This window comes from Thalassophryne amazonica, chromosome 8 (assembly GCF_902500255.1).
Source record: "Thalassophryne amazonica chromosome 8, fThaAma1.1, whole genome shotgun sequence".
Taxonomy (NCBI): Eukaryota; Metazoa; Chordata; class Actinopteri; order Batrachoidiformes; family Batrachoididae; genus Thalassophryne; species Thalassophryne amazonica.
In genome coordinates, this window is record NC_047110.1 from 54706837 (window position 1) to 54733209 (window position 26373).

The window sequence follows — 26373 nt, forward strand, 5'->3', positions numbered from 1 at the left end:
GCTTTTCCATCTGCATCAGATGCTCAAAGCACTTTACAATTATGCCTCACATTCACCCCGATGTCAGGGTGCTGCTATACAAGGCGCTCACTACACACCGGGAGCAGTAGGGGATTAAAGGCCTTGCCCAAGGGCCCTTAGTGATTTTCCAGTCAGGTGGGGATTTGAACCCATGATCTTCTGGACTCAAGCCCAACACCTTAACCACTAGGCCATCACCTCCCCTAATTCCCCGATGTCCAGACATATTCAGTGACTTGATAATGTTCATGTGTCCATCCCTTAACTTGTCTGAAGAAAATTGGCTGTGAACATGACTAATTACTTGTATTATATTTAAGGGTGCGTATACTTATGCGTGCCATTGTTTTGACATCTGTAGTTTTATTTTATGTCATGAGATTAGTTTTCACTTGCAGTTTAAAGAGCATCATTTTCAACATTTTTGGATAAAGAAGCCAGAATTATGTTTTTAAAATTTCTTTCTTTTTAGTACACCCCCAATTACAATGAAGTTGGGACGTTGTGTGAAATGTAAAAAACAGAATACGATTTGCAAATCCGCATCAACCTATATTCTACAGAATACACCACAAAGACAAGATATTTCATGTTCAAACTGATAGACTTTTTTGTTTTTCTGCAAATATTTGCTAATTTTGAAATGTGCAAGTTAAAACTCTACCATGCAAAGTGAAAGCCATACATCAACAACATCCAGAAATGCCACTGCCTTCTCTGGGCCCGAGCTCATTTGAAATGGACAGATGTAAAGTGGAAAAGTGAGCTGTGGTCTGATGAGTCCACATTTCAAATTTTTTTTGGAAATCATGGACATCGTGTCCTCCGGACAAAAGAGGAAAAAGACCATTCAGATTGTTACCAGAGCAAAGTTCAAAAGCCAGCATCTGTGATGGTGTGGGGTGTTAGTGCCCATGGCATGGGTAACTTACACATCTGTGATGGCACCATCAGTGCTGAAAGGTACATCCAGGTTTTGGAGCAACACATGCTGCCATCCAAGCAATGTATTTTTCAGGGACGTCCCTGCTTATTTTAGCAAGACGATGCCAAGCCACATTCTGCACGTGTTGCAACAGTGTGGCTTCGTAGTAAGAGTGCAGAGACACAGTTCACCAACCTTGGTAAAAAAAAAATAAAATGGTTACATTTTACAAGTTGGGAAAACAAAAAAACAGAAAGCCACATCCTATCACCATTTCAGCAAAATGTCAAAACTTTGGCTGAGCTCCTGACACCAGGAAAGATCCAAAACTTGTAAAGATGTGGAAAAAAATAAATGATTACAAAATGATACACTAAATTTGGCAATCTTCATGATGATGCAGCGACATTGTGCCATTGCTTAGGGAGAGCCCTGGACTGTTGATGTTGTTAAAAACGCAAAGTACTTTTTATCTGATTACTCAATTAATCGCCAGAACAATCGATAGAATACTCGATTACTAATCGATAGCTGCAACCCTAAAGTAAATGTAAAGGTACTTTGACACTTGCACAAATTTTTCTCACGTACTGGCAGTGCCAGAGAATAAGGTCATTGTAAGACATTGTAAATTGTGTGCAGCTGTGTGCTCGTGCGCAAAGAAAATTTAGAAATGTTCAAAATGTCTGGCACGCATTATTTTTGTGAATTACATGTGAACATTGCACGAACAATTCAAGAGAATGTGTGCCACTGCGAGTCATTGCGTCAGCGCAGTGCATCACAGCGCAGCTCATCTATCATAATATAATTTTACAGATACTCATAAGAAGGAATGAAATTGCAACTGTTTTACCAAACCAATACAATATAAATATTACAAGTATTTACCTTTGAAACTATTCCAGATGCGTTCTCCACATCATGAAGTGCACAAGAACAGCTCCAGGGATGTATACAAATGAAATGAAGCTGACCACACAAAACATTAAATATCTTGGGTTCATACGGATCATACGGTCTGCAATTAAATAGAGGTCAAATAAATGTAAGGATGATTGCATTGTTGTTTTTTTTTTAAATTTGAATTTCTCATATCACCTCAACTTTTTCTGATTTCCAGTTCTAATTAGCGAATAATCCTGTTGTGTCTGATGATTTGTGGACATTAATGCTGGATTTTTCCGGTCGCAAATATCTGTTTTACCGGAGCCGGTAAAAGATATTTGCGACTGTAATCCACCATCAATGTCCACAGATCGTCAGGCACAAGTGCTTATTCACATCCAATTCCATTGGTTGCACGGTTTATTTTTCTGTAAGTAATTCGGTCAGCAAAGCTTACTATAGCAACAGCATCTTCATGCTAAACTGGAAATTCTGTGACATGACCCACGGATTTTTCCATCTTGTTGAGTAATTCTGTATCAGAATCCACATCACTAATCCACATCACCTTTGTCGCTCCACCAGTTTCTCTCGCTCTCAGCTGACAGTGTCATTATTAACATCTGCATAGCAAAGGCGGTCAGGTAATGCATAAAATGTGAAACGGTCAAATATTTTGCCACCGTCAACGCAATATTTTATGATTAGAAATCTGACACGATTAACCAGTCAGATTTGCGGAACAAATATAATTAGATTAGAGTGAATATTATCAATGTACATAAGAAACTGATTGGTTTTGTGTCAGTTATCTCTGAAGATGTCATATAACATACAGTGAGGAAAATAAGTATTTGAACACCCTGCGATTTTGCAAGTTCTCCCACTTAGAAATCATAGAGGGGTCTGAAATTTTCATCTTAGGTGCATCTCCACTGTGAGAGACATAATCTAAAAAAAAAAAAAAAAAAATCCAGAAATCACAATGTATGATTTTTTTTTTTTTTTTTTTTTAATAATTTATTTGTATGTTACTGCTGCAAATAAGTATTTAAACACCTGTGAAAATCAATGTTAAAATTTGGTACAGTAGCCTTTGTTTTCAATTACAGAGGTAAAATGTTTCTTGTAGTTTTTCACCAGGTTTGCACACACTGCAGCAGGGATTTTGGTCCACTCCTCCATACAGATCTTCTCCAAATCTTTCAGGTTTGGAGTTTCAGCTCCCTCCAAAGATTTTCTGTTGAGTTTAGGTGTGGAGACTGGCAACGCCACTCCAGGACCTTGAAATGCTTCTTACGGAGCCCCTCCTTAGTTGCCCTGGCTGTGTTTGGGTTCATTGTCATGCTGGAAGACCCAGCCATGACCCATCTTCAATGCTCTTACTGAGGGAAGGAGGTTGTTTGCCAAAATCTTGCAATACATGACCCCATCCATCCTCCCTTCAATACGGTGCAGTCGTCCTGTCCCCTTTGCAGAAGAGCACCCCCATGCTTCACAGTTGGGATGGTTTTCTTGGGATTGTTCTCATCCTCTAAACATGGTAAGTGGAGTTGATTCCAAAAAAAGCTCTGTTCTGGTCTCATCTGACCACATGACCTTCTCCCATGCCTCCTCTGGATCATCCAGATGGTCACTGGTGAACTTCAAACGGGCCTGGACATGTGCTGGCTTATGCAGGGGGACCTTGCTGCCCTGCAGAATTTTAAACCATGCCAGCATCATGTGTTACTAATGTAATCTTTGTGACTGTGGTCTCAGCTCTCTTCAGGTCATTGACCAGGTCCTCCTGTGTAGTTCTGAGCTTTCTCAGAATCATCCTTAGCCCACAAAGTGAGATCTTGCATGGAATCCCAGACCGAGGGAGATTGACAGTCATCTTGTGTTTCTTCCACTTTCTAATAAATAATCAGAATAGTTGTTGTCTTCTACCAAGCTGCTTGCCTGTTGTCCTGTAGTCCATCCCAGCCTTGTGCAGGTCTACAGTTTTGTCCCTGGTGTCCTTAGACAGCTCTTTGGTCTTGGCTATGGTGGACAGGTTGGAGTGTGATTGACTGAGTGTGTGAACAGCTGTCTTTTATACAGGTAACAAGTTCAAACAGGTGCAATTAATACAGAGTGCAGAATAAGAGGGCTTCTTAAAGAAAAATTAACAGGTCTGTGTGAGCCAGAATTCTTGCTGGTTGGTCGGTGTTCAAATACTTATTTGCAGCAGTAACATACAAATAAATTATTTAAAAAATCATACATTGTGATTTCCGGATTTTTTTTTTTTTTTTAGATTATGTCTCTCACAGTGGACATGCACCTAAGATGAAAATTTCAGACCCCTCCATGATTTCTAAGTGGAAAACTTGCAAAATTGCAGGGTGTTCAAATACTTATTTTCCTCACTGTATACTTGACGCTTGGCAATGCTTTTAGGTAGGGGTTCTTGCTTTTGCGTAACATTTGTGCTTCTAAAAAAGAATTATATTGTTCATAGGAGTATAGAGCTCCAATGTGTTATCTGTTTCCCCCTCCAGAAATGATGACTATGAAAGTGAAAAATGGAAGGGAAAATGGCATCATGTCCCAATGCCTAAAGAGATTTATCAGTCAGTCATACTGCATGTATAAAATTTTCATGGAGGTAGAAGAAAAATTTAGCAGCTTTTGCCCACTGAACATGATTCACATTTATTAGTAAGGTGAGAAACCAGACCTGTTTATCAACCCAAATGTTGCTGTATTAATTAAAGACTGCATTATCCAAGTAGTTGTAATGGTATTATATTGAACCATCACGTCATTGCCATTTGGTCATTTCTCCTGTCTGTCTGTCACAAAAAAAACTATGGCGTAGACAAACTACTTTTGGAAATCTGACAGTTAAAAAGCTTCAAAGCAAAAAATACAACATCCTTATTAGTCAGCACCAAGTGAGCACACATTCCTGAGAAACCTGGATTCCTTACTCTTTAGTATTTTCTTTGTTTGATCTTGGGGCACAGTCCCAGTTTGGCTGCACTGCAGAACACCTATCCAAGATGGGCCCAACCTGTGGCAACAAGCCAGTCACGAACCACAGTGTTTATCCACGTCAAACAAACTGGATTGTGCAGGCGTAACATGCTCGGGGTACAGAGTTTATAGTGCAAGTTCACCCATAATGACTTGATTATTTCACCAAAACATCAAATCTAGGCTTTCATCTTAGATACGCTTTCTGGCAAATTGCAGCTGAACTTTCAGGTCTCCTTTTTAAGAAAATCCACATATAAAATCAACAATAATAATAATATTAAAGCAAACAGAGCTCTGGTATCGGATCTGACAAGTATCGGTATCAGCAGATATCCAAATTCAGGTATCTGGATCGGAAGTGGCATAGCATCTCTGCTATGCTATGCCAAAAGCAGGAAGTACATCCTGTGTGCCACTTGCCCAACTGGTGCTTAATGTTGAGGTCTGATATCTTTTTGGAACACTTTGAGGCTCAACAATACATAATGATATGATAGTAATGTGCGTTGTAGTAGAATTGTTGAGAAATATGTGCCGTATGTCAGTCTTTACGTTGTAATATTCGATGGGATTGCATCAGTTGACTTCGGTCATACTCGAAATGTCTGCATTGTGAAGATGTCCTGGTCAGCTACGATCACAAATAGTATGCAATTCTGTGACAAAACATTGACCGCCACTACCTGCAGCTTCAAAATGTTCCAGAGTCAAAGTCATTACACAATCAGGAACTTTTCACTCGATGTGTAGCCATGTGTACAGTTGTATGTGGAGAGATTTTATAAAGAGGTAAGTGTTTTGAGTTGTTCCCCTTTTTTTGTATTACAGAAAAGTGATTTGGTGCAGTTTACTTCTACGTAGTCGAACCTCTTGTCATTAAACAAACATTCTCATTGGCGTCACATGAAATGATTAAATTCATACCATCAAACATGAACCTGTTGGTTTTGACAGTTTGTGTTGGTATGGTGACAGCTTGCAGCTTGTTTTAATGGTATGCCATTTCAGCAAAAATCACACTGAATTCATTGGAACCGTTGTAGGTGTTTTCTTTGTATTTCCAGTATGGCAAACACTCACCTAGTGTGCAGATCTCCAGCTCATACCATGTAAAGCTTAGGCTTGTCACACTAACATTTCCTTTTTGAGCAACATGGTGCAAGCATAAACAAGTGAATGTCAATAGTCTATGTGTACAAATCTGTGATAGTTTTACAAGTCTGGTATTCAGAGGCCTGGCTTTTCTATATGACAGCAAATCTTGTAAATCTTCCTGTTGTTCTCACTGGGTTGAGGCAACATTTGCTGTGAGAACTCACATTGCATGAGGTTGCCCTTAGTGTCCTTATCTAACACATCTGCTTGAACTCCTTAAAGCATTGGTGTAAAAGTGTTGGCAGGTGTACCAGAAGTAGCTCTTAATAGCTTGTGTCATGCTTGTAATTTGCTATTTAATGGGACCAATCTGGAGCTTGCTTGCCTCCTGTTCTTTTGCCCACAGAGATTGTGGTAGTAGAGCTCAGTGTTGCCCACTCCTGCAGTTTAAAAGTTGTCATATTTATTTATAAAGCACATTTCATTACATTTATTTACAAACTCTAAAAACACAGAATAAAATAAAATATACAAAAAAGAATAAAACAAATAATCCAATTTCAGGATCACGTCCCCTCACCCCCAGCAAAGATAGACATACATAGACATCATAGACAGACATCACACACATACATACACGTATATGAATGCACACTCACACTTGGTCACATCAGCATTTCTTATATGTTTGATTAAACATAAATGTTTTGAGTTTAGATTTGAAGCTACAAGCTGTATTTGCAGAGCATATTTCATGAGGTAAAGCATTCCATAAGGCAGATTGGCACTGACTGAATGCACTTTTACCTGCTGCTGATTTTATATTGAGTACAGCCAAGAAACCACTATCTGAAGTTCTTAGAGGTCTGGTGCAATTGGAGCCAGTGAGCAGGTCAGAAATGTATTGGAGAGCTGAACCATGTAATTATTTAAAAACTAGCAGAGGATTTTAAAATAAATTCTTTGTTGAAGAGGATCCAGTCAAGTGATTTGGGTGTTGGAGTAATGCAAGGATATTTTCTTGTCTCTGAGTGCTCTGGCAACTGAATTGTGAATGAGTTAAAGTCCAGTAAATGTTTTGTTAATCCTATGAAAAGAGGGTTGCAGTAATCTTAATATGTTGAAAATGAGTGCATCAACCAGTTTTTCAGAGTTTGCTGGGGATATAAATCTGTTGAATTTTGATACATTTCAAAGATAATAGAGTGATGATAATTTTGTAATAGTGCATATAAATCTTTAAACTTCATGTCCTCATCAAGAGTAACACTGTAGTTTCATGTTTTTTTTGTTTGTTTTTTCTATGAGGAGAATTTCTGTTTTGTTCCTGTCAAGTTGAATAAAGTTGGCCAGCCAGTTTTCTTTTTGCACTTTGCATTTTCTAAGATTATCAGTTGGACTGAGATCATTGGGAGAGAGGGCGGTGTAAAGTTGATTGTCATCAGCATATGAATGATAAGATATAATTTAATAAAATGTTGCTAAGTGGAGTCATGTGAAGCGTAGTGGGCCTAAAATTGGACCTTGTGGAACACCAGAGGTAATTTACAAGTTATTGGATTTGAAATTGTGAATGGACACAAATACATTTCTGTGTTTAAAGTAGAAAGAAAGTAAATCTAAGACAGTGCCAGAGCCCAGTGTTGTGGTCGGTAGATTAATATTTCATGGCCTGTGGTATCAAAGGCAGCGGTGAGAGAGAGAGAAACGAGAATGGATAGTTTACATGAAATAGCCTTTGCTGGTGCGGGTTCAAGAATTTGTAGATGAGAGGGATAACTGTTGTATGAGAAAGCAAGAATTGTGTTGTTAGATTGTAGGAGGATTTTTCAAAAGTGAATCAGTCAGTTTTTAGCAAAAATTGTTGGTAATGTTGAGCATAGCATGGAATGCAATCTATTTGCACTTGTCATCCAGATAAAAGGTTCTGTTTGCAGAAGAAAAATATATCAAAATTGCTCACAGAGGACACACACTTCCAAGTATTAGACATGTAGAGAAAATATTGCAGCTTTTGTACAGTCATTAACAATATACCAGTATACCTGAGTTTATTTCTATAAAATTTTCACACATCCTGGATTTCACTACAGTATTGTGGTCGGAAGTATGATGTCACTTGTCCTCACTATGCCTCCTCACACCTCGTGTGTTTGCTTGATCAGTCCGTGACTGGGGCTTGTACAAAGCTGGCCATTGTCTCAGAACACTTCCTGTTTCTTGCAGAAGCCTTTCAAAAGTAAGAGCACAGGTCCAAGGGATGACATCATCACAAGTCAGATGCAGAAGAGATGAGAAAAACATCATGAAAAATAAAAATGTTTTGCTTTTTTATAATGTGTTGAGGGGGTGGGGTGGTCACAGAATTCATTACTTTAGATGGGCGCTTAATAAACTTGAATTAAAAAAATCTTGGGTGGCGTTTAACCAACATTCTTCAAAACAAGTGGATGGGCTTATGTACAACCCTGGGCCCTCAGACATGTAAATACTGTACAAGGAATAAGGAAAAAACAGAAGAGAGTAGAATGGACCAAAAAGCAGAGCTAAGGTGAAATGGAAAAGGACAATAAATGAGACAAAAAAAAGGGGGGCTGGAAAACAAAAACTGGAGGGATATTTATGAAACTGTACTAGAATACATGGGTACTGTTTGCCAACACACAGAATGAAACTGCTGTACCAAACATCAGACTTTTTAAAACTGCATACATACGAGGTCTATTAGAAAAGTATCCGACCTTATTATTTTTTTCGAAAACCATATGGATTTGAATCACGTGTGAATAAATCAGACATGCTTGAACCCTCGTGGGCATGCGAGAGTTTTTTCACGCCTGTCGGTTACGTCATTCGCCTGTGGGCAGTCTTTGAGTGAGGAGTCGCCCACCCTCTCGTCAGTTTTTTTTTTCTTTTTTTTTCATTGTTTAGGAATGGCTCAGAGACTGCTGCTTTGTTTGATCAATTTTTTTTTCAAAACTGTAAGGCACAACTGAGTGGACACCATTCGATAAATTCAGCTGGTTTTCGGTAAAAATTTTAACGGCTGAGAGATTTTGGTCTGGTAGTGTCGCCGTAAGGACGGCCCACGGCGCCTGACGGCGATCTGCGCTTCGAGGCAGCAGCGTCTCACCGTTTCAAGTTGAAAACTTCCACATTTCAGGCTCTGTTGATCCAGGAAGTCGTCAGAACAGAGAACTTTCAAAAGAAGTCCGCATGAGGAGTTTATTCGGACATTCCATTGTTAACGGACATTTTGTAATGAAAGAACGTGCGGGCAGAGTCGCATGTCGGGCCGGACCCGACCGCGGGGGGGTCGCGACAGGGAAAACAGCTCCGTTGGAAACCTTAACGAGCAAGTTGGAACATGCCCAAGCTGTTAAACAATTTCTCAGTTACTCACTTGTTGAAAGCCATCAAAAGCCGCCTGAATTTTACAAATGGTTTTCAACATGGAGGTGTTTTTCCTGTCGCGGCGCACACAGATTCGCCGAGTCGTCACGGAAACGACTCGGCGAATTTGCGCGCCTGTCTTTCATTAAAAAATGTCCTTAAACAGTGGAATGTCCGCATAAAGTCCTCATGCTCTTCTGAATCTTCTCTGTTCTCTCACGACGTCCTGGGTAAATTAAGCCTTAAATTAGGATGTTTTCAGGTCGAAACAGGCCGACGACGGCGCCTGGAAGCTCTGCACGACGTCCTGCTCTGTGGGAAGTCCTTACACCGACAGAAACACCCCATAATCTCTCATTCTCGTTAAACTTTTCACCGAAAACCAGCTTAATTTCTCGAATAGTGTCCACTCGGATATTCCTCACAGGTCCAGAAAAAATGTTGATAAAGCAACGCGCGCCGTCTCGAGCAGCGTGTGAAACAAAGGAATTCAGCCGAGAGGGCGGGACCACATCTCACTCAAGGCCTGCCCACAGGGAAATGACGTCACCGACACGTGTGAAAAAACTCATGCATGCGCACGAGGGTTCAAGCATGATTGGTGTAATCGCATATCATTCAAATCCATATAGTTAAAAAAAAAATAAATAAAAGGGTCGGTTTATTATCTAAGAGACCTCGTACACCTGCATGTAATTTCCATTTTATAAATGATAATCACCATGGAAATTTGTGGACATTTTGAAACCTCATATTCTGCTTTCAACCCTTTGACAGTTTGCCCTAAATGGTCCATACAGAGTACCTCATGAATATTCATGCACATGTAAATGAAGCCTTCAGGCGTCATTGCCATCCTGTCGCTCGCTCATTAGCATCATCCACATGTGAGCATGCCGAGCAGGATTATTATAGCAGCTCTCCACTGCACGTTGTGATCAGTTTGACAAACAGCGTCTGAGGAAGGAGTCACTATCACCTCTAAATTATATTGGACATTAAATTATACAAGTCTTTCATAAATGACAAGGTGTCTAATATACAGATGGTTATCAGGCAGTGTGCTTCTTGTTGTATTCAAACAAGAGTTATGAGTTAAACCAAGTCACCATGCACCACTGTGCATTGTTAAATAATTCATTTATTCATTGTCAGCCGCTTGCCTGGATTGCAGTGACAGCAGAGCAAGCAGCTCATCCCACACTGTCCAGGGAGCATCCTAGATGCTCGATCCACCTGAACTGGCTCCTTTCAATGAGAAGAAGCAGCGGCTCTACTCAGTCCCTCCTGGATAGTCGAGCTTCTCACCCTGTCCAGGAGTGTAAGTCCAGATAGCCCACTTGTGTCCGCGATCTTATTCTTTCAGTCATTACCCAAAACTCATGATCATAGGTGTTGACAGGAGAAATGGACTGGCAAATTGAGAGCCTTGCCTTCTGGCTCAGTTCCTTCTTTACCATGACGGTCAAGTTCAATTTACCCCCACTTGTGAACAAGACCCAGAGATAATTAAACTCCTCCACTTGGGGCATTAACTCACCCAGAGGGACAATATACTGTTTTCTAGCGCAGAACCATGTTCTCAGATTTGGAGGTGTTGATTCTCATCCCAGTTGCTTTACACTCAGTCTCAAACCTGCTCAGTATGTATCTGAGGTCACTGCCTAATGAAGCTAACAGAAGCACTTCGTCTCCACAAAGCAGCGATGCAACTCTGAGGTCACCAACAGAACCCACGTTGCTCCTCCTGAATCTGATGTTTCACTAACAATCTAATGGCACCTTTATTCACGCAATCTTGCATGCCAATGAGTAAGCTCATTGTAAACTGTGTGAAGTGCGCACGGCTGTGTACCAGTGCACAAAGAAAATTTTGAAATTCTCAATATTTCTGGCACGCATTAATTTTGTGCCACTTGCAGGAACTAGTCATGAACATTGTGCAACCTATTTGAAAACACTGCATGTCCGTGCATGTCATTGTGCGCAGTGCATCTGAATCTGAAATTAGATTACAATGAGATGTTACATTATGTAACTCATGAGAAGGAATGAAAATGCAATTGTTTTACTAATCCATTACAATATATATATATATTATAAATAATTATCTTTGAGACAAGATTCCAAATGCGTTCTCCACCACCTCAGTGGTAGACCCAGCCACCTGGTGTTTGCCTGTGAGCCCGCCCAGGCCTGACACTAGGAGAAGTCTGGGGAAGGGTAGAGAAACATTTCTGCTGCTTTGAAGGTCCCAATGACCACAGTAGCCTCCATCATCCATAAATGGAAGACGTTTGGATTCACCAGGACTCTTCCTAGAGCTGGCTGTCCATCTAAACTGAGAGATCAGAGAAGAAGGGCTTTAGTCAGGGAGGTGACCAACCCAATGGTCACTCTGTCAGAGCTCCAGCATTCTTCTGTGGAGAAAGGACCTTCCAGAAGGACAACCATCTCTGCAGCAATCCACCACTCAGGCCTGTATGGTAGAGTGGCCAGAGAGAAGCCACTTCTTAGTAAAAGGCACATGGCAGCCTGCCTGGAGTTTGCTAAAAGGTACCTGATGCACTCTTAGACCATGTGAAACAAAATCTTTTTCATCTAATGAGACAAAGATTGAATTCTGGCATGAATGCCAGGCATCTTGTTTGGAGGAAACCAGGCACTGCTCATCACCTAGCCAATACATATCTACAGTGAAGCATGGTGGTGGCAGCATCATGTTGTGGGGATGTTGTTCAGTGGTAGGAATTGGCAGACCAGTCAGGACTGAAGGAAACATGAATGCAGCAATGTACAGTGACATCCTGGATGAAAACATGCTCCAAAGCTGGTGTGCTCAATCAATTGATCGACTGGAACTCGCATGAAAAACAAACAAAAAAATTCTGTCTCTCAACACTGAGAGGATTTAGTGCTGCTATAACTGACGGATGCAGAAGGTGGCAGCAAATAGGGATGCTGGCTGCCATTAAACATCATAGAAGAAGACATAACGGGATGCTAAAAAAATGGAAAACTTATCATTTCATTCAGCGTGGAAGGAGGATTTTTTTTTTTTCATTTATTCGGATGGCACATCCATTTGTCTTATCTGCAGTGCAAATGTGGCTTTACCGAAGAAAGGGAATTTGGAGCAGCATTTCAAAACGAGCCAAAACAGCTGCGATGCAAATGTCCCAGCTAAATCACCTCTGCACACCCGAAAAGTTCCCGAATTGGAAAAACGACAAGGAACACAACAGTCCATAAATATAGATGATGTGATGGATGTGGCTAACAAGAGTGCATGTTCTGCTGAGGCCAGGAGTCTGCAGAGGCAATTATTCCGTACGCAGCTGGAGGAGATGTGCAGACACCAAAGAGCAGGGGTGCGCAACCTTTTTTGAGCCAAGATCTACTTTAAAAATTGACAGTGTATCGAGAGTTACCAAGCCATATTGAACGCCATAGCGTAGCCGCAATATATTATGGACCAATATAATAACACAATTTCCTGGCACAAAGATAGTTTTAACAATAATAATGCATTATTGAAGTAAATGTGCAAAGAATAAGCACAAGTAGGCTTAGGACTGGCCTGTAACAACACAACAATGAACAACTCAAATTACACAATGCCTAATTAAAGTTGGAAACGTTCCCTACCTTAGTGGGACTTCTACGTAGCAGAGAGAGGAGGCAAGAAATAAGAAAGGCTAAATCCAAAAGCTGTGCATATTCAGCATGGTTTGAACGTTTCAGATTTTTTTATTTTTTTTTATTTTGGGCAGCAATTCATTAAACCGTTCCAGAAATTTACCTCTGCTGAGCTACCTAACGTCTGTGCAGCAGTCCCCCTATTTATAAACTGTTAGAAATGGCTCACCCGTGTCACTTTTGTAAACATTACACAAAATGAACGCACAAAAAAAATAAAATCTCAGTCATCATCTTTAACAAAAGCAGTAAATCACAGAATTAATAGTCAAAGTTTAACTGAGCTAACGGCTCACTATTTGCGTTCACAAACAACAAATGCATGAAAAATAAATTGATAAAAATACTGACTTTTGAACTGTATACATACCGTTTTTGTCCACAGTGTATATAAATTCTTATTTCAGTGGGATTCATCTGAAGAGATAATCCATGTAAAGCATCCTGCTTATCCAAACGGTGTCTAAATGGTGAAAAAAGTCCCTGTACACAGCTGCACCATGAGAGCTTCTCTCTCCCACCGAGTCTTGGCTATTAAATGATCCCCTACCGCAAAGAAATAAAATAAAATAATATTAAAATTAGTCTGAGTAGGCGATAACACTGTAACGTCCAAAGTGAAGCTGAACGACACTACCCACAATGAAAAGGCGACATCATCAGCAAGCGACAGCCAGTCTGTCAAAAACCACTGATCTATAAACGTCAGAGAGTAAAATGTTTGATTTTAGGGTTTACAAATGTTTTTGACCGTTAATCTTTGCTCACTTTACCAGGAAAAAAAATGTTATCGGACTGAAAGTTTTCGGAACCTAATTTATTGGAAGATAATTGGTCTGATTATGGTTTTAAAAGTTATCTGAAAAGCTAATCCGCTAATAAAAACATTAGCTTCAATTATCGGTTATCGGATTAGCTGAACAGTGCCCACCACTGTTTAGAATAAATTGTGTATGATATTGTACATGTAATTTACACACACATGGATTTATGGAGTGTTTGCTGAACCTGGCAAGACGTACAAGCCTGTTAATAAAAAAAGGAAGTTGTACTCATTCACTTTATTTCTATAACTCTAATTTTTTCATGAAAAGTGGCATTTCATACCCTGTTTTCTGTGAATGCATTGATTATGAATTAGCAAAGATGGCAGTGCATATGGAAACTCAGATGATGAATTGTGACATGGATTGCAGGGGACATCTTCTGATTAACATACTGTAGGTAGTAATGCCTTTTTCCTTAGGCTTTCTCTTTCAGTCACCCATTCTGTATTTTCTCATTTTTTTCCTCATGACCCAACTGCAACTTCCTTCACATGCGGGAGAGAGAAATGATGAGACGAAGGGAGAGCGACAGAGAAAATAAAGACTCTTTACATTAACTCCACATAGAGATTGATATTTAAATGGATAGAAGCAGAACTGGATGGAAAAAATTAAGAAGTTTTTTGTGCGTACGTTTGGCAGGGGTAAACAAAGTGAAGAATGAAACAGGAGAGAGTGAATGATGGATAACTGAAAATGAGAAGAAGTTCATTTTTGGCTTCCACCATGCTGTGGAAATCAGTGACACTCTGAGATGTAAACCCAAAGAGAGGCGAGTGCTCCAGTCAGAATAACCTACTAAGAGAAAGGAAATGTGGGCTCTTACCTTCAACTGTCAGTGGGAGTTTTATCTGCCATGTTTTATCTGCTTTTTTAAAGAGCCATTCAGTCAGACTTTCAAAAGATAAAGAAATGTAGAAGAATGGTATAAAACCATTCTAATCCAATTACATTTTTTCCCACAAATCTGATTGGTTAATCATGTGAGATTTCAGACCATAAAATATCACGTAAACGGTGGCAAAATATTAAAACCGTTTCACATTTAATGTGTTACTCTGCACCCTGTCCGCGCGCATTGCTATGCAGATGTCAATAATGGCGTTGAGAGCGAGAGGTTGCCAACCACCATTAAACATGAAGAAGAAGAAGAAAACAACTAGCGGCGCAACAGCACCAAAATGGATTAATTTATCCTACCATGCGAAAGTAGTGATGCTGATTCTGCTCACAGAATTTCCAGTTTGGCATGAAGACACTGTTGCTGCCTTTTTCACGAGCCACCATTTCCAACCGATACATTGTTCCATGTTGTACAACTGTTCAGTTTTCTTTTCCTGGAACTGTTTATTAAATTAATGGCAAACAATGTTATTGCAGTGGTTTCCCTTACATTGATAGATATCAGTATTTATCATGATATCTAATTTAATAATGCTGCCAGTTTGATGGGTATCCTGCTAATGACTGAAACCTGAATAAGCTGAAATTTCCTTCATTCCCCATTGTTTTGTATTGTTTATTTTGAGAAGCACTTTGTATATAAAGTTAGAAAGTGCTACACAAAATTTGTTGTTATTATTATAGCGGTACATGTTTTGTGAATGGTCAGGATAGGATGTGTGTCTGTTTCTTGTGGCGTGCCATTTGCGGAAACGTTTCACTCCTCTCTACACAAGTGAGCCCTCTGTGTTGCAGTTATAACCCTCTGTCAGATAACCTTTTCTACCAACAATTTCCCCAGCTTGAGAGGAAGACACGAGAATCTACTTCCAGTCACTTTTTGTGTCCCCACTGTTGGTTCAGTTGTCTTTTTTTTGTGGCCCTCCTCCCAGTGCTTTCATTATCACCACTCTTCTATAGTAATGATTGCAGAAGGAAATAGTTGTGCACTTTGATATGCAAGCTGAAAACTACAGAAGTTCTCACATTTATTTCTGCTTTGTAATAGGACATTAGATCTGTCCATATAGAGTGTAGAAGTCCAAACCTTATCCACAGTGTTGATAAGGTTTGGACAAACTTGATTGGAATATGTTACTGTCCAGCTCTACGCTGTAGGTTAGAGGACCACCAACTGTTTTGTATGTAGTTTAATGCTTTGCCCAAGAAGATGTGTTGCACATCTCACATTTGGGCATAATGCTTGTTACACTCAACAAAAATATAAACGCAACACTTTTGATTTTGCTCCCATTTTGTATGAGATGAACTCAAAGATCTAAAACTTTTTGCACATACACAATATCACCATTTCCCTCAAATATTGTTCACAAACCAGTCTAAATCTGTGATAGTGAGCACTTCTCCTTTGCTGAGATAATCCATCCCACCTCACAGGTGTGCCATACCAAACCAAGATGCTGATTAGACACCATGATTAGTGCACAGGTGTGCCTTAGACTGTCCACAATAAAAGGCCACTCTGAAAGGTGCAGTTTTGTTTTATTGGGGGGGATACCAGTCAGTATCTGGTGTGACCACCATTTGCCTGATGCAGTGCAACACATCTCCTTTGCATAGAGTTGATCAGGTTGTCAATTGTGGCCTGTGGAATGTTGGTCCACTCCTGTTCAATGGCTGTGCGAAGTTGCTGGATATTGGCAGGAACTGGTACACGCTGTCGTATACACCGGTCCAGAGCATCCCAAACATGCTCAATGGGTGACATGTCCGGTGAGTATGCCGGCCATGCAAGAACTGGGACATTTTCAGCTTCCAAGAATTGTGTACAGATCCTTGCAACATGGGGCCATGCATTGTCCTGCTGCAACATGAGGTGATGTTCTTGGATGTATGGCACAACAGTGGGCCTCAGGATCTCGTCACGGTATCTCTGTGCATTCAAAATGCCATCAATAAAATGCACCTGTGTTCTTCGTCCATAACAGACGCCTTCCCATACCATAACCCCACCGCCACCATGGGCCAATCGATCCACAACATTGACATCAGAAAACCGCTCACCCGATTATAGACCCGGGCCTAGTTTCATGAAGCAGTCTAATCTTGTTTAGTCAACTAAACCCACTTAGTTGACAAATTTTTTGAAGTTAGTCGTTACAAAAAGTACTTAGTCTGCAGAGTTTCACGTTAACAGACTGAAGTTTTCAGCCTGGTACAGAGGATGCTAATCTTATTTTAGTCAACAAAAGATCAGTGTCTTACCTCAAAAAAGGCAGCTATCATATACCACCTCTTGATGCAGGAGGAGGGAAGGAGAGACTTGCTCCGGGACCAGAATAATCCATTGGAGCGGTTTATGGACGCCGGGGTCGGGAGTGCTTCTCCTCTGCTGCGGTGGACAGTCATGTTTGGAACAGATGGACTAACCCGGTAGTAAACAAAACACATTAGAGGGGTCTCTTGGCAATGGCACTTGTGAGGCCGCTATGACCGTGAAAATCATCGACTAATGTAAGACTGCTAAATTTAGCAGTTGATGTGAAATGGAGATTAGATGGATAATGTTGGGTAACAGACCTTAGTCAATTAAGTAAGCTTAGTAGACTAAAAGATACAACTGCTTTTTGAAACCGGGTCATAGTTAATAAGAAGAAAGGTTACGCAGAACAACTGAAATCATGCTTTGGCATTTTTAACAGTATCAAGATTCATTTTTCAAAAATCGACCTCCCAAAGAGGGATCCACACAACTAATTAATTTCGTTTCTGTATTTTCTATACCAGCTTATTCCAGTTTGGAGTTGGGGCGGGGGGAGTGGTTGTGCAAGAGACAGGGTACACCCCAGATAAGATGCCAGTCCATTGGAGTTATTTATTTTTGTTTATTTCAAAATCATATTGGTTATTATTCAACTGATATGTAAAATTTCATGGTGGCACCTTGACAGAATGGACCCCACCCATCAGAGTTATTAAGTTATCAAAAGTGGTCATTTCTGAAAAACAGAAGTGAAAACTCCCCCAATGTCACATCACTATATATCTCATGCTGCCGTACCGATGTGTAATTGACTGTATTATTTGTAGTTGAGTAGAGGGATAGAAGGATTAATGATTGACATTTTTTTCATTGATGTACTTTGTAAAATGACCCTGTTTCAATCATGTGGGTCAGTTGGCTGTATATTTCAGCATCAGCGCTCTCTGCTTAATAATGAGGGCATGTTGGGTTTATTTTACAAGTGCGAAACATTTCATTCAGGGAGGTGATGCTGTAGTGGTTAAAACGTTGGGCTTCAGACCACAAGATCCTCGTTTCAAACCCCAGCCAGACCGGAAAATCACTGCAGGTCCTGGGGCAAGGTCCTTAATCCCCTAGTTGCTTCTGGTGTGTCTTGAATGCCTTGCATGGCAGTGTGTTTGTGTGAATGAGTGAATGCGAGGCGTCAGTGTAAAGTGCTTTGAGATGGAAGAGCGCTATAACTGCAGTCCATTTACCACATCATTTGCACCTCATGTGGAGCAGATGGCTTTTTGTACTTTGTACCAAATGTAATGAATATATTGACGTTATCTTGGTGCATTTCTACTGTTATTTATGTTTTACCTTGTCTGGCTTTTTGGTGTACAGCCACAATGTTGTTACCAGTGTAACCAGATTGTTTTGTAGCCACCCCCTCTTTTTTGATGGACAAGGTTATTATTTATTTATTGCTCTCTTGCAGTGAACCTACTGTTACTGAACTGGCTCTACTGGTCCCATCTGCTGTGGAATGTGATACACATTATAAGGGCATTGAGCTTTACAAGGACAGTTGTTTCTCTATTTAATGTGTAAGCTTTTTAATTGTCATCTGCTTTGCAAAGAGCACATTGCTCCTGCCACTGTTTAGAGCTTTGATGAGTGAAGCAAGTCATCAGTTAAGGCTGGAGTCCGGGGCTTCACGCTTGCAGATGCCTCCATCCGTCCCCCTACAGAGGCCTTACTCACTGTATGCTTTAATGCCTCATAAAGAAGCCAGCAAAAAACACTTTCCTTCAATTAAATCCATTTGGCTTGGTTTCACTGAACAGAGATTTTAGGTGGAGACATGGATCACGGTAGGTTGTTCTCTGAAGAAGAAAAAAGTCTAATGTTTCACAGCCTGCCTTCTTCTCCTGCGTTGCCCTCTGTCATACGTGCAACTTGTCAGAACATAAAACATGGTGCAGAACATACAGATGAACGTGTGCACGCTGTGAGTGATTAACACTCAGCAGAGCCTCATCTATTAACCAAGCTTTGCTTTGCATAAGGACAGTAACTCAAGTCTACCTCAAACATTAACTCGGCTTTAATGTAAACTATTCATCTGGATGGCTGCCTCGAACTTGTCTGTTTAATTTCCCCACCTTTAAAGGGGAACGTGACTCTGTTACCATGCAGTGTGGAGAAAAAGAAATGTAAAAACAGATATAGGGTATAGAAACAATTATACTTTCATTACACTGCGAGTGTTGTTTCTTTAACACATCCATGCTCATACACAAAAAATCTACAAGAAGAATTTCTTTATGGCTAAAAATTGCTGCTACCACACAGAGAGCCTTGTGAGATGAGAAGAAAACATCCATAACGCATTCATTCAGGGCTGTGAAAACTATTTGGATCTGCGAAATTCAAACTTTTAGATCTCTAAAGTTTTTAAAAGAAGAATTTTGCACCACGTCTGTGGACAGAGAGGACGTCGATGTCGGACAGAGAGAAGATGGTGAGAAAGACTGTTTGGAAAAGTCTGATAAGGACAAGAATCTGTGGAATTGTCGCTGGCTTCATCAACACAGATGAAATAACTGGAAAAGCGAACTGTGCCATTAGGAAACACGGTAAGAATTTTTCTGTTTCTGGAAAATAAACAGTGTGCTGTTCAAACATGATTTTAGACAAGATTATGTAACTTTTTCATTAATCTAGGATTCTTTCATTGGAAAAAGACTGTGGCTTTGAATGGATTTACATGAATTTACACAAGAATATAAATGAGTTTTTATTAATGTAAACTTTTTTCATGGGAAAAAACACTGTGGCTTTGAGTAGAATTTACAGGAATTTACACAAGAATGTTGGTTTTTTACTATAAGGTATGTTATTGATATTTTACCATGATTTTCCAAATATTCTACAAGCTTTAGCTGTGGTTTTTGAAATGCTTTATCAGTCTTTTCATTCTTCATTAAATTTATGAAGTTTAATTGTTCTGAGTTAATGCATAATTTGGTTTACAATTAAAAGGAAAATCATTCCTGGTCCTACTTCCACATCATTTCAACATGATCATTGACGGTTCAAATGAAAGGTTGAATACAGGGTCATTTAAATATGCACTCATTTTGAGATTTTTTGTTCCAGGAGATGCTGAAAATGTATCATTAGATAAACAATGTGGTTTCTGGGATCCCATGGGACTTGAGGCTTTGGATCCTATATGCCCCCCAGACCCCCTGCAAATTTTCCTTGGATTTCACAATTTTCATTTCACAGCCCTGTTTGTTTCATCTGTGACAAATTAATTTTTTTTTGTTGTTTTTGTTTTTTCAAACAAATAGTCTGGACGCTTGCACTGGTGTCATTGCATCAACAACACCACAGACCTGCCTTGGGTTCTGGATGGCAAGGACTCGCAGGCAACCAATCCACTTCCATCTCTCTAAAGTAACCAGCTATTAGCCACAGCCAGGTGAACCATGGGCGACCTTGTGTCTTTCTTAAGCTACTGAGGGTCCTCAACACTGAGGCACCTGCTTTGGTGGATCATCCACAGAGAAATGCGGCACACAACTAACATGTTGAAGCTTATGTTGCCTCACCGTGCAAATAATACTCCTTGTTCGAGTTTCCCTAAATGACTGCTTGTTTGGCACAGTCATTTCAGTGGTATGAGAGGATCCTCCAAAGAGACCTCGTTGTCCAATGTATAGCATTCAAGTCTCGTATCACTGCAGCAAGACAGAAAGGACCAGAACCATAAAACATGGAACTTTGTTCTCCAACAGAGATATTGGCATCACCAAACACCTCTGTCTCACATTTAAAATAAGCACATGTCGAATAACAGTGCCAGCATTTTTTGTTTCACAGTAAATTGGTGCGAGTAGTGACACCAAATAACTTGTGTGAGGTACATTCAAGAAGTGGAGCGTTAACATAAGCAGCTTGTTTAATCTTGAAAATAAAAATGCAATCTTAGTTTTTGTCTTGATCCTAAATACAGTGGTTCTGATTCCAGGCCGGGCTAAACCTTTTCAGGAAAGTTTGTGGTCAGCTTGTTGAATAATTGACAAATGCTGCAAACCACCCCAATAACAAAAGAGCACAAAAACATGTTTTGTGGCAGTAACTATACTGGGGCTGCAGCTATCAAATATTCTTGGAATAGAGTATGCTATCGATTATTTTGTCAAGTAATTGGATACTTGCTTTTTTTAAATGATCAATAGTGGCAGAGCTCTCCTTAAGCAAGATGGGAGAGATTTTGAAGGTTAGGGTGTTTCCTCTCTGTTTTCCTGGGTAATTATTTTTTTTATGTTATGAGTTTGTCATTTTATTGATTTGAATACATTTAGCACAAATTATTGGAACACAAAATTGGTTTGGTAAGCTTATTGACCCTTGACCTCCTTACACAGGTGAATCTACTCATGAGAAAGGGTATTTAAGGTGGCCATTTGCAAATGTTACCAATCTTTGCATCTCTTCTGAGTAGCAACATGGGAGCCTCCAAACAACTCTCAAATGACCTGAAAACAAAGATTGTTCAACATCGTGGTTTAGGGGAAGGATACAAAAAGCTATCTGAGATTTCAGCTGTCTGTTTCCACTGTGAGGAACAGAGTGAGGAAATGGAAGACAGCAGGCACAGTATGAGTTAAGGCCCGAAGTGGCAGGCCAAGAAATATCTCAGATAAGCTGAAGCAAAGGATCTTGCTGCAGATAGTGTCTCTGTGCATAGTTCAACTATACAGCGCACTTTGCACAAAGAGATGCTGTAATGCAGATGAAGCCTTTTCTACGTACACACCGCAAACAGAATCGCTTGAGGTATGCTAAAGCACATTTGGAAAAGCCAGCTTAATTTTGGAAAGCGGTTCCATCACGCTGTGTGGCTGTGTGGCCATGTTCTTGTTAAAGTTGAGGGTCACATGGATTCCAGTCAATATCAGCAGAATCTTGAGAACAATGTTCAAGAATCAGTGACAAAGTTGAAGTCTGTGGTGTGATTGTAAGCGGCCTGTCCATGCTCGGAAACTAACAACCCTGACTGCACTGGAGATGTTTTGTAAAGAAGAATGGTCCAAAATACCTTCAACCAGAATCCAGACTGTCTTTGGAAGCTATAGGAAGCATTTAGAGGCTGTTATTTCTGCAAAAGGAGGATCAACTAAATATCTGTTGGGGTGCTCAAATTTCTGCACCTGCCTAATTTTGTTTAAGAATTATTGCACACTTTCTGTAAATCTTATAAACTTCATTTCACTTCTCAAATATCACTGTTTGTCTGCTATATGATATATTTAACTGAAATTGCTGATCCAAACAACTAATGATTTATAAAGGAAAATCATGGAAATCGTCAGGGGTGCTCAAACCTTTGCATACAACTGTATATACACAATCCCAATTCCATTGAAGTTGGGACGTTGTGTAAAATGTAGATAAAAATAGAATAGAATGATTTGCAAATCCTCTTCAACCTATATTCAATTGAATACAACACAAAGACAAGATATTTAATGCTCAAACTGATAAACTTTATTGTTTTTGTGCAAATATTTGCTCATTTTGAAATGGATGCCTGCAACACGTTTCATAAAAGCTGGGACAGTGGTACGTTTACCGCTGTGTTACATCACCTTTCCTTCTAACAGCACTCAATAAGCGTTTGGGAACTGAGGACACCAATTGTTGAAGCTCCAACTTCATTGGAATTGGGGTTGTATATACACACAAACACACTGCTTTGCTTTAAATTTGTAGTAAGTCCGTTTCAGAGAATCAGCACGGACCCTCTTTTTACTAAAAGGCTTTTCTTTCACTCAGTGCGCTGCTTTGTAAAGCATTAGCTGCAGCATTGATTAGCTCTTACATTGGTTAAATGCACATGCTCTATGTCCTCTTCTCCATTTTTGGGGGGGGAGCATTACAGCGCCACATACAGGCTTGGTGTATATACTACAGCATTAAACAAAATCTCAAGGCAAAGAATTTTCTTTGTCCTTGAATTGTTTGAGTTACTCGATTAATTGTTTCAGCCCTAAACTATACAGTAAACGTTAAATAATTAAATGATAGACATCACTAGTGTTAGATTAATGAATGTCCACAGTGGGCTTTATCATACATCTTTTGTTTTTGTTTTTTCACTCAGCTGAAATGAGTGTCATGAATAAAGTCACATTCATTGTTGGTTTTATCCAAGAACAGGTTCCTAGAAATCCCTCCACTACAGTCCTTCCCTTTTTTTTTTTTTTTTTTTTTTACATCAGTATATTTTTTATTCTTTAACTCTAATTTCCTTGTTTAGTCTTCTTTCTCTACCTGCATGTAGTTGTGCTGAATTTGCCCGACGTAAACAACGTGCACGCTATCGCAGAGAATGAGCTGACTCGGCGTGAGAATGAGTGTTTTGGCTGAGTGGCTGCCGGCCAGCCTGACAGCGCCTGCAGTGTGTGTGTGTCTGTCTCTGGGGGCTCCTGTGATGACGCATATCGTGACGGGGGAACGGTGGGGGGGCCTGAGGAAGGACAGGAGGCGAAATTGACTCCCTGAGCCTTTGTTTCTTTTACATCTCGTTTTCATGCTCCCGCTCTCCTGTCTTTCACACGACTGTCAGTGCAGTGAAGTGTTGCCGTGCGGCAAAGACATTACCTCGTCCCTTCTCCTGTCTTACATTCTTTATCTACCAATAATCAATTAGGTGATTAGCAGAAAAATAATTGATTACTCATTTAAATTATTTATCAAGGAAAAATCTCAGCGTTTGACTTATTCCAGTTCCCCTAAAAGGGAAGGCGTGCCCTTTTCCTCTGTCTTATTTTGTTCTAAATGTAGTATTTTGGGGTTTCGGACTCGGTTATTGGATCAGAGACACTTGAAGACATGACCTTGGGAATGTTTTTTTTTTTTCTTTTACAGTTATTAAAGGTTGAACTAATACAAAAAACAATTCAGAGAATAACTAATTCAAATTAACATTTGTTGCAGCCTTTCAGTGATGGAGTGGTTGCTGTGATTTTTAAGGTGCATGATGGTAATTGTAGTTCAAACTGTATTTTGGAATATTTGGGGTGTTAACACGCATCAGTGATCCACCAGTGTCTCCTTATTGTGAACATTGCTCACTGCAAGGATACAGTGCTTGATAATCGACTCTGGAGGACAGAGCTGAGTGAGGCTCTTTCTTCATCTCTCTGTCTTTCTGAAGCTCCACTTTATTCCTGTTTCTTGTTAAAATGTACTCCCTAACTTTGTATCCTCCCCATCTCTCTGTTTGTGTCTTGCAGACTACCTGATGTCTGGGTGAATGAAACCGAGCGATCTCAGCTTAAGACTAAAATTGTGCACTTATCCCAGTTACCCCAGGACACGGCCATGCTGCTTGACCCAAACATATATAGGTAAGTACTTGTATGTGCACGTGTGGTGGACCTCTTCAGAAGACCAGGGGCTGTTTCCCCAGGTAAAACTGGAGTTGTCAGGCAGGGTATCCGTTGTAAAATATGTGCCAAATCCCAGGGCAGATCTGTGCTAGATCTACTTTGGTGACCCTGAACAAACTAGAGCAGCAGAAAGATAACAACAATGAAAATGGTATATTAAAGACAATAATAGACATTTTCTGATGAACTATATATATACTGTATATATATCACAGCTGAATGCTGATTTCACAAATATCAGAAAATGTGTCTAATAATCAGCAAATAATACATTGATCAACCCGGTGTCGCAGACCGAATGGTCCGCCCTGCCTCCACTGTGCATGCATCATTTCACTGCTCAGCAGCACGTCTGAGAAAGTCTTTTCACCCAAAGTGATCAAATGGATTAATGGGATTATTAACCATCAGATGACAAGGTAAAACCTCTTAAATTATTCTAAAGTCCGTTTTAAGCAGAAACAAGGCAGTTTTAAGCAGAAAGGAGGCAATTTTTACTAGAAAGGAGGCAATATTTGGTGATGCTTTGAAATGACGGATGCACAGTGAACGCATCAGCTAGCAGCCTGTTAAGCTGCGGTGCTCTGATTGCTTCCTCCATCCTTTATGATAAAATAATGCTGAATTTATGTGGAAATGATTGTTGTACATAAGCTTCAGATTCCGTCGCTGAGATAGATGACTGGAGTGCAGTTTTAAGCAGAAACAAGGTGATAATCTGTGAACCGTGGCTGATGACGCATGCGCAGTGAAGGGAGGGCGGACTGATTTTTAGGGGGAACCGTTCGGTCTGCAACACCAGTTTGTGCAAAATAATTTGGTTTAAAGATGATCATCATGTACATTTATCTTTTAGAGTTCACTTAGCAGTGTTTATCTTTAAGTATTTGATGTGGAGAAGTTTTTTTTTTTGAGGCATCTTTACATAATGATTTATTTATTAGTTAGCATGCCTGAGGTTATTACACAGTGCTGCAAGAACCAGTTCTATTAGATGACTTTTCTGTTTTATAAGTACTAGAGGTGTTACAGGACATACAGTTGTGTTCAAAATAATTGCAGTGTGTCTTTAATAAAAGAGTAAAGATCAAAATCCTTAAGTTGGGGTCCACAAAATTGACCCATGACTTGGCTGAAAGCATACGTTAATGAAGGTGACCAAAAAAAAAAAAAAAAAAGTTAAAATCACCCTACCATGCCATATGAAAATAGTTTTGACCATTTGAAGTGTGATTCCTTCCTGGCTGATGACGATTTCTTCATCTGGAGTGGATTCCGGATCTTCTTCTTCCTCCTCGGGTTGATGTGGGCTTTGTCAGTGTGGACGATTCTGGATGATTTTCGTTTACGGATCTGGATGTGACCTTCCTCTTTCTTCCTCTTTAAATCCTTCTCGTGACCGGACATGATGGCCACTTGCGCACTTTAAAACTTGCTTGCGTTAACAACCAGAGCTTCCTTGCTTGAAAATCTTTGTAGAATTTGCTGGACACGATGTGGACGCTATAACAATGAAAAAATTATCTGATTTGGTTCAGATTGTGCCAGAATTTGTGCTCGCACCCACCCCTCCCAATAATTGTCAAATTTGATGAAATTGTTGACTTTTATACAGTAGTCTAAATTTTCAGGGTCTACAAAACAACCGCAAGTTAAGCTGAAATGCAAGTTAATGGGGTTCACCTGGAATAGCTTGTTCCATTCATGCAAATGCATTGGGAACACTGCACATTCTATCCCACATCAAAACCTGAAGCAAAATTCATCAAATATATTACTTTACAGAAAGTAAAGAAAAAAAGGAATATTAGGTTATTCAAAAAAATAGCAGTGTTTGAATTTTTTCTTTACAAACTCAAACATTTAAATGCTTGAAGATTTAGTTTTCCTGTGAATCACTGAATTAATATTTGGTTG

The 26373-nt window shown here is 39.9% G+C and overlaps 1 protein-coding gene across 1 annotated transcript in view; it reads left to right on the forward strand.

The window, feature by feature from the left end:
• Positions 1–26373, forward strand: part of LOC117515638 (zinc finger protein AEBP2-like) — an 87389-nt gene that overhangs the window by 55040 nt on the left and 5976 nt on the right. Inside the window, 1 exon segment of the mRNA XM_034176287.1 lies at positions 24301–24414. Within this exon segment, the coding sequence (XP_034032178.1) occupies positions 24301–24414 (114 nt within the window).